This window comes from Chiloscyllium plagiosum, unplaced genomic scaffold (genome assembly GCF_037043375.1).
Source record: "Chiloscyllium plagiosum isolate Xiang-an unplaced genomic scaffold, Cpla_swu_hap1 HiC_scaffold_3, whole genome shotgun sequence".
Lineage (NCBI taxonomy): Eukaryota > Metazoa > Chordata > Chondrichthyes > Orectolobiformes > Hemiscylliidae > Chiloscyllium > Chiloscyllium plagiosum.
The window spans coordinates 45,354,884-45,371,039 of NW_028270141.1; the positions used below are offsets into that span (position 1 = coordinate 45,354,884).

Genomic DNA, 16,156 nt, shown 5'->3' on the forward strand with positions numbered 1-16,156 from the left:
TAAGTCTTAGAGAGTTCCTAAAAGACAAGGAGGTTGGGGGAAGGGTGTTTCAGTGTAAAATTTTAAAGTTTGGGCTTTGATACTACTAGCATAGCCAATGATAAAGCAATTTAGGATTCAGAAATTGAGATGATTCAGTGGTTTACAGGGATTTGCAAAAGGCAAAGTAGACCCAAAATGTAAACTTTTTCTCCAGAGATATTGCCATACCCACTGACTTTATTCACTTAGTTTTTATTTCATATTTCTAGCATCCTTAAAATTTTATTATATAGGGCTCCCAAGATAACCCAAAGCAAATGTTCTAAATTTTTTTCATGGTTTGTGGTGCCTTCCTGTCTGCAAACTTGGATATCATATTTCCCACATTTGAAGTGTAGCCACTGTTAGAAAGGATCTCAATAGCTAGAAGATACTTTGTAACATATGATTTGGGGGTGCTGGTGTTGTACTGACGTGTACCAAAGTTAAAAATCACACAACACCAGGTTATAGTCCAACAGGTTTATTTGGAAGCACTAGGTTTTGGAGTGCTGCTCCTTCATCAGGTGGTTGATGAAGGAGCAGCGCTCCGAAAGCTAGTGCTTCCAAATAAACCTGTTGGACTATAACCTGGTGTTGTAAAATAGATAAGCATTTTGTTTATTTCTTCTAATTCCTTCTATCATAACCTTTATTGTATAACATTACATCTTAAAATCTGATAATACATCTTGCTCAGACCACTGCAGAGTAAGAAATGGCTTCATAAAAGGTCAAATGAAACAAAAACAAAGTTTGGGTCCAGTTCTGATGAAGAGTTATCAGACTCAAAATTTAACTCTACTATCCAGCCCCTTTTATGACCCAAATTAAACACTTGGAGCCAGTTTGACCTCAGCAAACATCAGTGCTAACATCAGTTTTCCCTGCTAAATCTAGCTCTTTCATTCCAGTGCCTCTTATTTGTGTAAGAAATCAAGGAGAAGAAATAGATTTCCGTGTTGGAGGACTAATATCAGATCCTGGAGGCTGGGAAGGAAAGGTTACAGTTCTGATATGAGACTGCAATTTCTAAGACACATCATTTTCTAGTTATGGTCAATTTAATTGAAGTTTAATTATATTCAATTAGCATAATAATTGAGACAATATAAAGAGCATCAAGACTAAAAGCCCAAGATTCCTTATGAAATCTAGATAACAAAAGATTCGATAACAATTCACCAGAAAATACTTGGAAAAAGCAGCTGCTGTCTCAGGACATATAAATGTTAGGGACATCAGATTCATTCAGGGTTGCAAGAGAAATGGAGGAAGATATCACTAACTTGTCATTACAATCCTTTTCAAAAATTGGATAAATCACAACATGCATTCCACTTCCTCTCGACATTGCCCAGCAATACTCCCAAAGTATCCTTCAAGCATTTGGCTATGTGAGGCGATCAAGCCAACACCCTAGTTATTTCTTGCTATATTTTGTATCTTTCAAATGAAGATCCCAAATAAAGTAACTTACTAATTACCAACAATATGGGTGCCAAAAGCAGGCAAATGCTTTAAAGCCATAAGTAAATCACTATTCTTGGATCCATTAAATCCAATTACAGTTCTTGTATAGTTTTAATAATGTGGATTTTCACCAAAACTTTGTCATTCCACATACAGCTCTCAGATAAAAAGGACCACAGAGTTCAAACTCACTTGCTGTACTTATCATCATATTTGCAGATGTAGCCAAGGTGAGCAGCAAAAGCCTCTACTGCTAAAGGACAGCGAATCTCTCCACTCTTCCTTCTAATTATGACGCCTATAGGAACAAAAGGATTTGATCATGGTAAGAAAGTGGTTATTTAAGCAACTGTAGTATCTTAAAAAAATTAAAATGATCTACTGATCAAGATTTTTAAAGTCTTGAAAATGTGATTGCTTTTTATCTACACAACAGCACAGCATCGACATTGAAAAACAAAACATTTATCTCTGCTCAAATAGACTTTCATCTCGGTTTTTGATTTAAACTCAACATATGTGGCAGGAAGCTTTTCCTTAGAGATTCCACTTGGGAGACACATCTGAAGCAAGCAGACGTTTTTTTAAAAATAAGTAATGAGAAATGTTGTAAGTTATATTTGATCATTCTCAAAATGCCATTCCCTAGTTACTGATTTCATCCTGTTCCCTGACTAAAGTCTGACGTTTAACCAATCTGTTTGCAACTTTGGCATCATTTTTGATCCAAAGATGAGTTTCCAACCTCATTTGCACTCAAGATTACCTGCTGCCACTTCTGTAACATTACTATCTTTGAATCTGTCTCATCTGATTTGCTGCTGAAAGTCTCATTCATGCCATCATTACCTCAATTCCTGAATATACCAAGCTAGACACCAACATCCTAGCCTCTATAAACTGGAGGCCATCTAAGATTTTGATTGTAACTTAACGCACAAGTCTCTTAACCCTTATCACCCTTGTTCTAGCTTGCCTACATTGGTTTCCATTCAAATAATATCCTCTAAAACTTTTCAAATCTCTCTATGCCTAATCCCTCTTTATCTGTTATGGTCTCCAGTCTCATTACCTTGCAAAATATTTGCAGTCTGCTCCTATACCTTCTAAGTTTTTTAAAAAATTATTTCTCTCTTAATATATTCAAATCTTAGGTGATTTAATCAAAGATTTTAAATTTGTGAGAATACCTTGTTTGTATAATCTCTTTGCTGCAATTCCATGGACAATATATCCTTAAAGAACTGCTCTCAGTTCCCTAGTTTTGATCTAATCAAGACTTTATATAACTGTAATATCATTACCACTACTTGTGCTAATCCTCTAGATATGCTGAGTTGTATCAATTCCCTATGCTAAAGTAGCTAGAGCAAAATGAGAGGGGTGACATTAAGTGAAAATAACTCAAAGTTCTGGACATTAATGCTATATGCAGCTTTTTAAAGATTAAGTTAATTTCTCAATAATGTTTTAGAACTTGCACTCCAAGACGTCAGTTGGTGGGAGTTACAGACACCACTTGTGACCGGGGTGTCCAAAAATATAGTTCATAAAGAGCCAAATTCATTTTGAAAATCTCTAGTTAAGGGGATATAAATATTTAACAAGCACTTGCCTTCTTTAAATGGAGAATAAGCATTTGTGAGAAAGTAGAACTGCCCTTTGTTGGACCAGCTTATTAGGGACATATTTCCTTTCATTCTCACCCTGTACTGGCCACGAGCCTGTGGAATCTCAGGGTTCACTAGCATCGACCGTGGTAGTCCTGTACAGTCACTCTTCCTGGAGCTGAGAAGTCCACAACAATAAATACCTGTGAGAAGCAATACCATTTTAAATTTAAAACACCACTTCATAAAATGGACTGGTTATTAAAGATATCTGGAAGGCAGACTCTATTGACTGAAACCCAAAAGTCCAGTTAAAACTATTGATATTGTAGAAATGTAATTGCAAAATCAATGGATATTCTTGAGATGAGAATGTGTATCATCCACAGTACTAAAAACATACAACATGATAACACATGCACAGTAAATAAAGCAAAATATGAAAACCATCGAAAAATTAAAGGAGGACATGCTTTGTATGAAAAATAAATTTATTTCTATAAAATGATGCCCTTGGAGGACTTGATTGAGGAAGAGTATGGCTCAAAATTAGGATGAGTTTTTCCTAAGTAGCCAAAAATATTTATTCATACAAGGGAGAGATGGGAGTAGGTATTGACAAGTCCGTAGGTTTAATAAAGCAAAATTATGGAAAACTCTGGCCTGGCATCATCTATATCAGAGAAAACAAGTTAATGTTTTGAGTAGAATCGGACTCTTCTTCAGAGCTAAGTTTATAAGTAATTAGCAAAATGACTCTTACAAATTGAATCTTCATTATGTCCCTGATTTATCTCTGTACACAAGCATAGAGCTTCAGGCAATCAGATTACATTTATATCAGAGGGTAAGGTTAGAATATTATCATGTTAATACAATGGAACTGTTACAACAGGGTAAACTCTCCTGCTTAATTTAAAACCAGCTACACAGAAAAGATTTATCCCGTACAGTAATCTGTGAAAACTCGATAGGCCAAGAACTAGTTAAAGTAAAAATTAACAACTTTATTTCTTAAAGTATAATAGAGAATAATTAACTAACAACTGTTTACAATTCCTTACTCTAACCAATCTGTTACCTTCCCTTCTATAATACTAGTCCGATAAAACTCCGGATGATGATTTACAAAACAAAAACTTCTCAACACCAGGCAGCTTCCGTTTTCTCTGAATTCTGGTCTTTTCTTCTCAGGGATTTCTGCTTCACAGGTTACTGATCAAAAGGTACCTTTTAAGAAAGCTATTTGTCGGGCAGTCTTTTTACAGTCTGGAGCTTGGCAGTTCTCCTCTCAACTGTTCAATTATCCCCTGTCTTATACCCTCAAAGCATCAGATTATGTCATTGGCTTTTAAGATTGTCAATATACTCAATTCAAATTAGACTGGAGTTTGGTATTATTCAGGGTATAATTTAAACTGATTGGCCTAATCCAAATCTGTTTTGTCATTTCAAGGCAACCAGCTAATCGAGTTGTTCGACCAACTGTTACATTATATTTCTTTTCTGAACACCTGGTCCAGTCAGGTAGTTCTGTTGCTTTTAACTCTCAAAGTTACAGTACACCTACATTTTCATAACAGAGCACATGACCAAACTTTCGTTGGTTATAACCACTGTAAAATTATCAAACTGATATCTCATTGTCATGTAAATTAGATGACAACAGGTAGAAATGATTACTGCCATTGGTTCCATATACACAATCCAGTTTAATGAATGACTCTATGCAGTAATTTACCTCTTCGTTTCAATTAAGTGTTTTCACCACCTTGAGTTTCATTATATGGTTTTTATCGCCCGACTCCACAATGTGTTTATAATATTGACAATCCACCTCATTCAGAACTGCATTCAACTCTTAAGTGAAGGCAACATCTGTTATAAATATAGTATAAATCAAACACAAATTGACTGGCATAGGAGTCATTCCACAGTATGCACTTGCCTAGGTGTTCTCAGGATACTGCAACTAGTGTCAACAATCTGCTTTTGGAGGGAAAGGGCAGAAAAAAAAATGAAACCAAACATCAAGCAATGCTCCCACTCCAGAGTGCAGTGTCCTGAATTCTCTGATAAATGGGGATGTGGATATCATAAGATGACACGATCAAATAAGCAGCATGGTGGTGGTCAAAAACAAATTCCAAAGGACAGAATTAATTTGTATTTGGAGAGGAAGGATTAATCAAAGACAGTCAGCATAGCTTTATTAAAAGGGAGGTCATGTTTGACCAAGTTGATTGAATTTTTCAGAAGTGCCCGAGTGTGCAGATGAAGGCAATGCTTTGATGCAATCTATTTTAATAAGATCCCACATGGGACACTGATCACAAAGATAACAGCCCACGGAATCCAAGGAAACTTTGCAAATCTGATCCATAGTTGGAAACAGAAGGTGATGGTTGAGGAGTGTTTTTCTGACTGGGAGGCTATGTCCAGTGGAGTCCCTCAGGGGTCAGTATCAGGGCCTTTGTGGTTTGCATAAATGATTTAGACTTGAATGTAGGAGGGCTGATCAGTAATTTGCAAATGATATTAAAATTGCTGAGGTGGTAAATAACGAGGAGGATATCAACAAGAGGATTTTGATGGGCTGATCAGTAGCAATTGGAATTCAATCTGGATAAATGACAGGTAATGCATTTGGGCAGGACAAACAAAGCAAGGGAATACATGATGAGCAGTAGGACCCTCGGAAGCACAGAGAATCAGGAGGTACATCATCAGAGCATGTACAATAATCCCTTATGGTATCAAAGCAAGTAGATAAAGTGACATGGTCTAATTGATTTTATTAGCAAACTCATTGAGTTTAAGTGCTGGAACTATATAAAACATTGGTTAGATCACAGCTACTGTTGTGCACAAAGTTCTGGAATCCATATTATGTGAGAGATGAGACTGCACTGGAGAAGGTATAGAGGAGATTTACAAGGATGTAGTCTGGAATAGAGAGTTTCAGTTATGAAGAGAGATTGAATAGAGTGAGTTTGTTTTCCTTATTGCAGAGGAAGTTGAGAAGGGACATGAATGAGATATATAAAATAATGAGTAACATAGGGGAGACAGGAAGAAGCTTTTACCTTTGGTTGGGGGATGAATGCTTTGGGGTACAGATTTAAGCTAAGGGGCATAAGGTATGGAGGACATGGGAGGAAAAAGGTTTCCATCCAGAGGATGGTGATGAGCATCAGGAACTCACTGCCTGTAATGGTGATCGGGGCAAAATCCTTCATAACATTTAAGCAGTATTTAGATGTGCAATTTGAGGCCAGTGTATTAGGATTAGGTTTTATAGTCACGTACTCAAGTATAGGAAAGCAGGAGGACAGTGAAAAGTGTACAAAATCACCATTCTCCAGCACCATCTTGGTTCAAAAACCAGAATTTAAAAATATTTTTTTTAAAAAAAGTGGCAAAACAAAAATGTTTCTATCTAAAAGAAAAACGTATAAAGAATTTGCACCAAAGTTTAAAAAGTATAATTAGAATATTCATGTCACCATTTTTGACTGGCGTGAACATGAACTGTGCTGTAAATCTCTATTATAAAAAAGGACAAGATATCAGTGACCATGAAGTGCCAGCACAACAAGTTAACACATTTAAAAAGCATTGGAGTGGGAAAGTAAAACAAGATAGAACAAGGTGAGGAAAGGTCATCTTAATTTCCAAACTCAAGGCATCGTATTTTCCTCACAATATTTGTCAAAACAGCTATCATTAGGAACTGACCATGAAAATAAAATTTCCAAGGTCAAAATTATAAGGCTAAATTGTATGTTCAGTGAACCAAACCTTTTAATATTTTCAAAATAGTCTTTCTTCACAGTTATTCCAAACATTAGTTATTCCTGCACCATCCACAGTATTTCACGTCTTAACTACAAACCTTTTTTTTCAAACTCCTCAAAAAGATTTAAGCTAGTTATGCTGGGTCCAGTATATATGATGTAGTTTTTTCCAGCCAAATTCTGACAAAGACTTTTTGCCACAAGACTGTGGAGTTGTGGCCTGTTCTTCAATGTGTCCAGCCCATCTGAGGCGGTTCCTTCCTTCAAATTAACATAAACCTAAATGAAAAGGACAACAAAATGACAGTACATTTAATATATTTGTTCTCAAAATAGCATTGTATTTGAAGGTTTTTATTGACTTTTGTCACAAGAAATTTCACTTAGTCATTCACAAAATATGCTCTGCCTCTTGCATTTGTCACTACAGATTATCGTAATGTGCGCTAATCTCTTGTTAATACAGCCTTGAGTACAAAAAGGGCTTTCATTTGATGTTCTGGTTTCACTGCATTTCATTCATGTTTCTATTTTAAACAAGCATGATATTTTGTTTCATGATCCTTTGCGGTCATTCATGTGGAAGGAATGGTCTCACCAACTATGCTGCAAATTGCAACCCAGTTACTTCCAAAATGGGTACCAGGTAAGGAACATTGGATGCAGCCCATTCCCTCCTAACATTCAAGGAGTTCACCGCAAAAATTGTGTTTTTTTGCGCTTTGGTCTCCCCATGGTCACTGATCCTAGAGGTTATGTTGGGAGTCAAAGGAGACAAAAGAAGTGGATTAACTTGACAAACTGGTTGCAGCAATTTGGAGAAGGGGATAGGGAAAAACAGCAAAACATTTCAAAAAAATATAAATGATTGAGATAAAAGTAGTGAGAAAGAAAGACAATTACATGGCTAGGGACTTCAATAACTAGAGGTCACATATTTAAGGTAATTGGCCAAAGAATTGGAAAGATGAGTCTATTTATATTAATGCCGTAAATGATGATCATCTGGAATGTATTTTCTCAAAAGATGATGGAAACAGGTTCAATAATAGGTTGCAAGTGCAAATTAGATACATACTCGAACATTTGCAGTGCAGCTGGATAGGGGAGTAAAACAAAGAGACTCAATAATTCTTTCAAATTGTTGGTGTAGGCACGACAGACCAGCCTCTAGTACTATGGCAGATAGATAATGATTTCACAATCATAGCGTGAGAGTTAAAAACAGACAGTACTCTTTAAGGGAATACAGATGTACATTAATGGCAACCTTCTGTTTGTAGAGGCAGAACTATTTTCCATTGAAAACCAGCAAAGGAACAATCCACGTTCTTTAAAGTCTAGAAATCTTTTATTTATTACTACCTGTCACAATTAAAGCATAGTCTTATGAGGGGTGACAAGTTCATAGAGAAAAAAAAATCAATTATGAGTAGCTCCAGTAAGCCATTTAAGTGATCAATCATTTGACATATGGGATTTTACATAGGTTTAGCATTGGTGTGAAGCAGTAGCTATCAGCAGCACTGCTGAATGTGTCTTGGAAAGCATAAACTAAAGTCTGACATAATTCTTAAAAGCAGATTTTCCTGCACCAGGTGTTGTTACTTGGTAACGACAACAATTAGTGAGATGCTGGAAATCTGAAATACTTTACATACTGTCACTGAACCATTCTTCAACTCCTAATTCAGGCTACATTTACACTACAAAGTCAAATAAATTATAGTAATAAAGAATGAATACAAGACAACTAAATCAGCTGAATAGATCAGTGCACACAGCAAATTTTACATTGCAAACATGCTCATGCTAAATTTTGCTAATCAGTCCTACAGTAAAAGATACAGATTATTTGCAGATGCAGAAACACATATGATCAAGTAGAGTCAGCAGGCCCATAAAGGGGAAAATCATCTCTGACAAATTTGCTCTAATTCTTTGAGGAGGTAGTAAGCAGGATAAGGGGAGGCATTGGATGTAATATATTTAGATTTTTCAGAAGACAAACTACCACAGATTAGGCTGCTTAATAAGATAAAAACCCAATGTTGTTGAGGGCAGTTTATTAATATGGATAGAGGACTGACTAATAGAAGACAGCTGGGATCAGGGGGGCATTTTCAGACAGGCAATTTGTAATCAGTGGAGTGCCACAAGGATCAATGATAGGACCGCAATTAATTACGAATATGTTAATGACTTGGATGAGGAAAGTCAATGTACTATAGTGAAATTTGTGGATGACACAAAAATAAGTGGGAAGACAAATAGTGAGGATTACAGAGTGCAGAGGGATATAGACTGGTTAAGCAAGTGGACAAATACATGGAATCTAATGTGGGGAAATGAGAAGTTATGCACCTTGTCAGAAAGAATAGATTGACTGAACATTATTTAAATGAAGTAACAATGCAGAAAACTACAGCACAGAGGGAACTGGAAGTCCTCGTTAAAATCACAAAAAAAAACTAGCATCCAGGCTCACCAATAATAGGGAGACAAATTAAGTGTTGTCCCTTATTTAAAAGGAAATGGCATATAAAAGTAAGATTTTGCTAACACTGCACAAAGCACTAGTCAGACCACTGCTGTAATATTATGAACACTTTGGGTCCCTTTTCCAAGGAAGGATATACTGCATTGGAGATAATCCAGAGAGGTTTCACAAGGCTGATACTAAATATGGAGAAACTGTCTTACGAGGAGAGGTCAATTAGGTTGGGCCTGATTTTATTAGCATTTAGATGAATGAGAAGCAACCTTATTGAAGCATTCTAGATTCTAATGGGACTTGACAATTTGTTTCTGCTTGTGCGAGAGTCTAGGTGCAGAGGGCATAATCTCAGAATAAAAAAAGAGTTGCAGATTTAAGACAGTGATGAAGAGGAATTTCTTCTCTCAGAGGGATTCTTTACCACAGAGGGCTGTCAAGGCTGAGTCATTAAAGTATAATCAAGGCAGAGATAGATTTTTAATCAGTATGGGAATCGAGGGTTGTGGGGAAGAGACAGGAAAGTGGAGTTGATTATCAGTCAGCCATTATCTCATTGAATACTGTAGCAGACTCATTGGGGTGAATGGCCTACTTCTGCTCCCTATGTCTTAAGGTCTTATGGAGTGGGAGCTATTACAAGTGTTAATTAAACCATTATGGCAACTGAAATAAACACAGAAGATTCTGGAAATACACAAGATTTTACAGCCTGAAGAAAATAATTTTTTGTTCCAGAATGGGATCGCAAAACATTCATTTTTTCAGCAGCAGTTGGAGTGGGAGGAGCTCGATGGGAAGGAAATTTTTAAACATAAAAACTTACCTCGGGAGTTTCAGGTATATATTTTGGCAATGGCTGAATCCCAAGACACTATGTGTAACGTCTCCCACCCGCCCTCCTTCTCTAACCAAAAAAAGAACTCTTGTGTGTTGCTAAGGTAAGGTGTTTCAACTGATATTTCTTGTGTATCATGTGATTGATTAAAAGTCTACTATTAATTGGTTAATTGAATAAGATGACAGAAGTACTAGAAATTATTTAACTCAAATTTGCATAAATTAATTAAATAAGTAGAGATGGCTGGACAGGTGATGTGCTATAGCTGTATAATGTGGAAGCTGAGGAGAAAGTGAGGTCTGCAGATGCTGGCGATCAGAGCTGGAAAAGCGCAGCAGGTCAGGCAGCATCCAGGGAACAGGAGAATCGACGTTTCGGGCATAAGCCCTTCTTCAGGAATGGGGAAAGTTTGTCCAGCAGGCTAAGATAAAAGGTAGGGAGGAGGGACTTGGGAGAGGGGCGTCGGAAATGTGATAGGTGGAAAGAGGTCAAGGTGAGGGTGATAGGTCAGACTGGGGTGGGGGCGGAGAGGTCGGGAAGAAGATCTCCGGTTAGGAAGGCGGTGCTGAATTTGATGGATTTGACTGAGACAGGGTGGGGGGAGGGGAAATGAGGAAACTGGTGAAATCCGAGTTCATCCCTTGTGGTTGGAGGGTTCCTAGGCGGAAGATGAGGCGCTCTTCCTCCAACCGTCGTTTTGTTGTGGTCTGACGATGGAGGAGTCCAAAGACCTGCATATCCTTGGTGGAGTGGGAGGGGGAATTGAAATGTTGAGCTGGCTGATCCCATTGTGAACAGCGGTGACCACATCCACAGCAAGTGTTGGTTGCTGGAAGAAATCTGGATCAGAATTGATGATCTGGAATCTGAGCTTCAAACACTGTGGCACGTCCAGGAGGGGGAGAGTTACCTGGATGCTTTGTTTCAGGAGGCAGTCACACCCGCTTGATTAAGTAATTAAAGTTCAATTAGTGATCAGGAACAACAGGGAATGACTAAGTGAGGCAGGTATGGGGATTCTGAGGTCAGGAGGGGAGGAGCCTCAGTCCCTGGGCCTGAGAGTTTTGCTCCCTGTATGGATGAGGAAAAAGGGCTGTGGACAGGATGAGCCAGCTGATCATGGCACCATGGTGCAGAAGGCCATTCAAGAGGGGGGAGCAAAAAGAGAAGTAGTTGTTATCAGGGATTCTACAATTAGGGGGACAGATAATATCCTTTGTGAGCCGGATTGGGAGTCCCGCATGGTGTGTTGCCTGCCCAGATCCAGGTGCAGGACACATCTGACCAGCTTGAAAGGATATTGGAGCGAGAGGAAGTGGATCCAGTTATTGTGGTCCACGTTGGCACAAACAACATAGACAAGGCTAGAAAGGACCACCTGTTCGGGGAGTATCGAGCACTAGGAAGGAAATTGAAGAGCAGGTCCTCGAAGGTCATAATCTCTGGATTAGTGCCCTAGCCAGTTGCTAATTGGCATAGGGATAAGAAAATTAGGGAAGTAAACATGTGGCTAAGAGATTGGTGTGGGAAAGAGGGATTCCATTTCATGGGACATTGATATCAGTTTTAGAACCGGGGTGATCTGTACCGATGGGACGGCCTCCACTTGAACCGATCTGGAACCAGTGTTTTGGTGAAAAGGATAAATATGGTGGTCACTTGGACTTTAAACTTGCGAGTGGGGGGGGGGGGGGGGGGGAAAAGAGAGGAGGGAAAGGGATAGCAACAGGGAATATGGAGTCAAGTAGAAAGATAAGCAGCAGGTTAGCATGTGTGCAGGTCTGAAGTTCGAGGCAGATTAGAAATGAAGCAAAAAGGAAGGATAGCTTAGGACATACTACAAGAAGTGATGGATATCATGAGGATAAGAAAATTAGCATTAAGGTGCTTTACCTGAATGTTCATAGTATTTGTAACAAAGTAGATGAATTAACAGCACAAATCATTGTGAATGATTATGATGTGGTAGACATCACAGAAGCGGTTGTAGGGGGGTCAGGACTGGCAGCTAAACATCCAAGGATTTACAACTTTTCGAAAAGACAGGGAGGTGGGCAGAGGGGGGTTGGGTTACCCTGTTAGTTAAAAATAAAATTAAATCTATGGCACTGAAATGACAAGGGTCAGATGATGTGGAGCCTGTGTGGGTGGAGTTGAGGAACCACAAAGGCAAAAAAACCATAATGGGAGTTATGTACAGACCTCCTAGCAGGACTAGGGGCGAAAGGTGTACCAGGAAATAGGGTATGTCAGAAAGGCGAGGTCATGGTGATCATGGGGGACTTCAATATGCAAATGGGGTGGGTGAATAATGTTGCCAGTGGATCCAAAGAAAGGGAATTCATGGAATGCTTACAGAATGGCTTTTTAGAACAGCCTGTGATATACCCCACAGAGAGCAGGCTGTTCTGGACTTAGTGATATGTAATAAGTCAGACTTTAAGATCTTTTGTAAAGTAAGGGAACACTTAGGAGGCAGCAATCATAAAGAAAGATTTTCTGGGGGGGGGGGGGAAAAAGAGAGAATTAGACAGCAATAGATGACAAAGGAAGTCAGGAAATGTATCAAAGACAAACAGAGTGTCTATAAAGTGGCCAACTGCACTGAGAAATCACAAGATTGGGAAGACTACCAAAAACAGGATAACAAAGAGAAATAAGGAAGAGAGGATCAAATATGAAGGTAAGCTATCCAGGAATATTATAAATAATAGTAAAAGTTTCTTTCAATACATAAGAAACAAATGTGAGGCAAAAATAGAAATTGGGCCGCTCCAAATTGATGCAGGAAGGCTTGTGATGAGAGATAAGGAAATAGCTGAAGAACTTAAACTCTTTGTGTCAGTTTTCACATGTGAAAGACATGTAATATCCTAACAATTAAGAGGAGTCAAGGGGCAGACTAGTGTATGGTTGCCATTACAAAAGAGAAAGTGCTAGAAAAGCTAAAAAGATCTAAAAATTGATAAATCTCCTGTCCCCTATAGGCTACATCCTGGAGTTCTGGGGGAGATGGCTGAAGAAATAGCGAAGGCATTGGTTGTAATCTTTCAAAAATCACTAGAGTCAGGAAAAGTTCCAGATGATTGGAAAATCACTTCTGTAACCTCCTTGTTCAAAAAAGGATCAAGACAAAAGATGGAAAATTATAGGCCAATTAGCCTAACCTCGGTTGTAGGTAAAATTCTAGAATCCATTATTAAGAATGAGATTTCTAAATTCTTCAAAGTGCAGGGTCGGATTACAATAAGTCAGCATGGATTTAGTAGAACCTGTTAGAATTATTTGAAGAGGTAACAAGTAGATTAGACTAGGGAAACTCAGTGGATGTTATCTACTTAGACTCCAAAAGGCCTTTCATAAGGTGGCTCACGGGAGGCTGCTGAGTAAGATGACGGCCCATGATGTTTGAGGTCAGCTACTGGCATGGATTGAGGATTGGCTGTCTGACAGAAGGCTGAGTTGGGATAAAACATTCTTTTTCAGAATGGCAGCTGGTGACAAGTGGTGTCCAGCAGGGTTCAGTGTTGGGGCCGCAGCTGTTCATTTTATATATTAACGATCTGGATGAGGGGCATGGGGGCATTCTGGCGAAGTTTACCGATGATACAAAGTTAGGTGGACAGGCAGGTGGTGAGGTTGAGGGGTGGTGGGGAGGCTGCAGAAAGATTTAGACAGTTGAGGAGAGTGATCCAAGAAATGGCTGATGAAATTCAATGTGAACAAATGCGAGGTCTTGAACTTTGAGAAAAAGAATACTGGGATGGACTATTTTCTAGATGGTAAGAAAATTCCTAAAGCCAAAGTACAAAGGGATCTGGGAGTGCTAGCCCAGGATTCTCTAAAGGTTGACTTGCAGGTTGTGTCAGTGGTTAAGAAAGCAAATATAATATTGTCATTTATCTAAGATGGTTGGAATGTAAAAGCAGCGATGTGCTACTGAGACTTTACAAAACTCTGGTTAGGCCTCATTTAGAATACTGTGTCCAGTTTTGGGCCCCACACTTCAGGAAGGACATACTAGCAGTGGAGCGTGTGCAGCTGAGACTCTCACGATGATCCCTGGAATGGTAGACCTAACATACGATGAACGGCTGAGGATCCAGGGATTGTATTCATTTGAGTTTAGAAGGTTGAGGGGAGATAGAATAGAAACTTACAAGATAATGCATGGCTTAGAAAGGGTGGACGCTGGGAAGTTGTTTCTGTCAGGCTGGGATACTAGGACCAGTGGGCACAGCCTTAGAATTAGAAGAGGTCAATTTAAAATGGAAATAAGGAGACATTTCTTCAGCCAGAGAGTGGTGGGCTTGTGGAATTCATTGCCACGGAACGGAGTGGAGGCTGGGATGTTAAATGTCTTCAAGGCAGAGATTGATAAGTTCTTAATCTCGCAAGGAATTAAGGGCTATGGGGAGAGTGTGGGTAAGTGGCGTTGAAATGCCCATCAGTCATGATCAAATGGCCTTACTTCCATTCCTATGTCTTATGGTCTTATCTTAAGTGTCTCAAAAGGCTGGTTAGAAAAAACTTCAGCAGCATGAACAGAAATTTGAGTGTCAGAGAATAGAGTTAAGATGGAGCTTGGATTGTTGATGGCTTATGCCCCAGGGTTAGTGATTGGTCCTCTTCTAAGGTCCCGTTTCAGAAGACAATTCGGGCATAGATAAAAGGAACACTATGAAAAATGTTGATACCATAAAAAAGGGAGGGGCTTGGCAAAACACAGGCAGTGCTGTAAAATATGTCACAAAAATAAACAAGTTAATGAAGTGAGCAGAGAACTGGCAGATGTAGTTTAGGACAAACAACAATGTGACAATTAGCTATTTAAAATCAATGTCTTATGTAGATATATTTAAATGGATTTAATATTTGGCTACACAGCAAAGAACAATGTAAATTACATCACCTGACAGATGTAGCCTGTTGCTGCACATTGCCTGACCCAAAGACTAAACTTTCGCTTTTTCCTTTTGCGCAACTCCCGGTCTGTACACGTAGCAATGAAGAGTGGATCTTCATCAATTAATGGTTCATGCAGTACCTGAAATACAAAATTGTGTATTTGTGTGCAGTGAAAGATTAAATCATACATAACCTTGCACTGACATTTCCTCAATTATAACAAGGCTTGTTTAAAGTTCTCTACAGGTTACTTAATTCAATTTATAATGAATCCTCATTGAAAGTAAACTATGAACCCAGAAGTCCAGTTAATGATTGTATTGAACCGTACAGGAAAACAAAAACAAAAAGTAGAATACAATTGGATTCCTTTGGTAACTAGAGCTGGGACCTATTTCAGATAATTAGTTAATGATTTATATGAAACAAAAAGCCTCAATTGGAAAGAGGTTGGCAGCTAATAAACTCCTAAACAAAAGCACAGTAGTACTGGGGAGACAATGCCAGGCATTTACATCAACTCAGATGTACACTAAAACTGAACTTCTCAGTGATTCAAGATGGCGACCAGTTAAATAAACACTTATTAGCTGCTCTTGCATGGCTCAGGTCCTATTCAATAGCACCTGCTAACAATGTCTCCTTATATGAAAAGACAAATATCATAAGTTGGAATCAATAACTAGTATTTATATAGAACCTTTAGCATAATAAAATAACATTTCTTAGGAGTGTTTTAAACACCAGTCTACCTCAGGCATTACTGGGGCAGAAACTTAGATTTTAAGAAGTGTCCGAAAGGAAGGTGGAAATGTATGGGAAGTGATTGCAGAGTCCAGACTACTGAAAGCAGAGCCACTAATTTGATGCGTTTAAAATTTTGGGATGTTCCAGAGGCCATGATTAGAGAAACACTCAAGAGATGTGGGACTGAATGAAATTACAGGGCCAGAGAAAGGGAAGGCAGTGGAGGGATTGGAAAACAAGATAATTTATAAACAAAGGCATTGTT

The 16,156-nt window shown here is 38.6% G+C and overlaps 2 protein-coding genes across 2 annotated transcripts in view; one reads left to right on the forward strand and one right to left on the reverse strand.

Moving 5' to 3' along the window:
• Window positions 1–1,851, forward strand: part of galnt2 (UDP-N-acetyl-alpha-D-galactosamine:polypeptide N-acetylgalactosaminyltransferase 2) — a 122,497-nt gene extending 120,646 nt beyond the window's left edge. Inside the window, exon 17 of the transcript XR_006309879.2 lies at window positions 1,714–1,851. The gene's annotated coding sequence lies outside the window, so the exon portion shown is untranslated. The remainder of the gene's footprint in view (window positions 1–1,713) is intronic.
• pgbd5 (piggyBac transposable element derived 5) overlaps window positions 1–16,156 on the reverse strand; it is a 75,619-nt gene that overhangs the window by 1,183 nt on the left and 58,280 nt on the right. The window contains exons 3-6 of the mRNA XM_043681005.2: window positions 15,149–15,283; window positions 7,000–7,180; window positions 3,110–3,307; window positions 1,687–1,792 (exon numbers count right to left, since the gene is read on the reverse strand). Coding sequence (XP_043536940.1) covers window positions 1,687–1,792; window positions 3,110–3,307; window positions 7,000–7,180; window positions 15,149–15,283 — 620 coding nt within the window. The remainder of the gene's footprint in view (window positions 1–1,686; window positions 1,793–3,109; window positions 3,308–6,999; window positions 7,181–15,148; window positions 15,284–16,156) is intronic.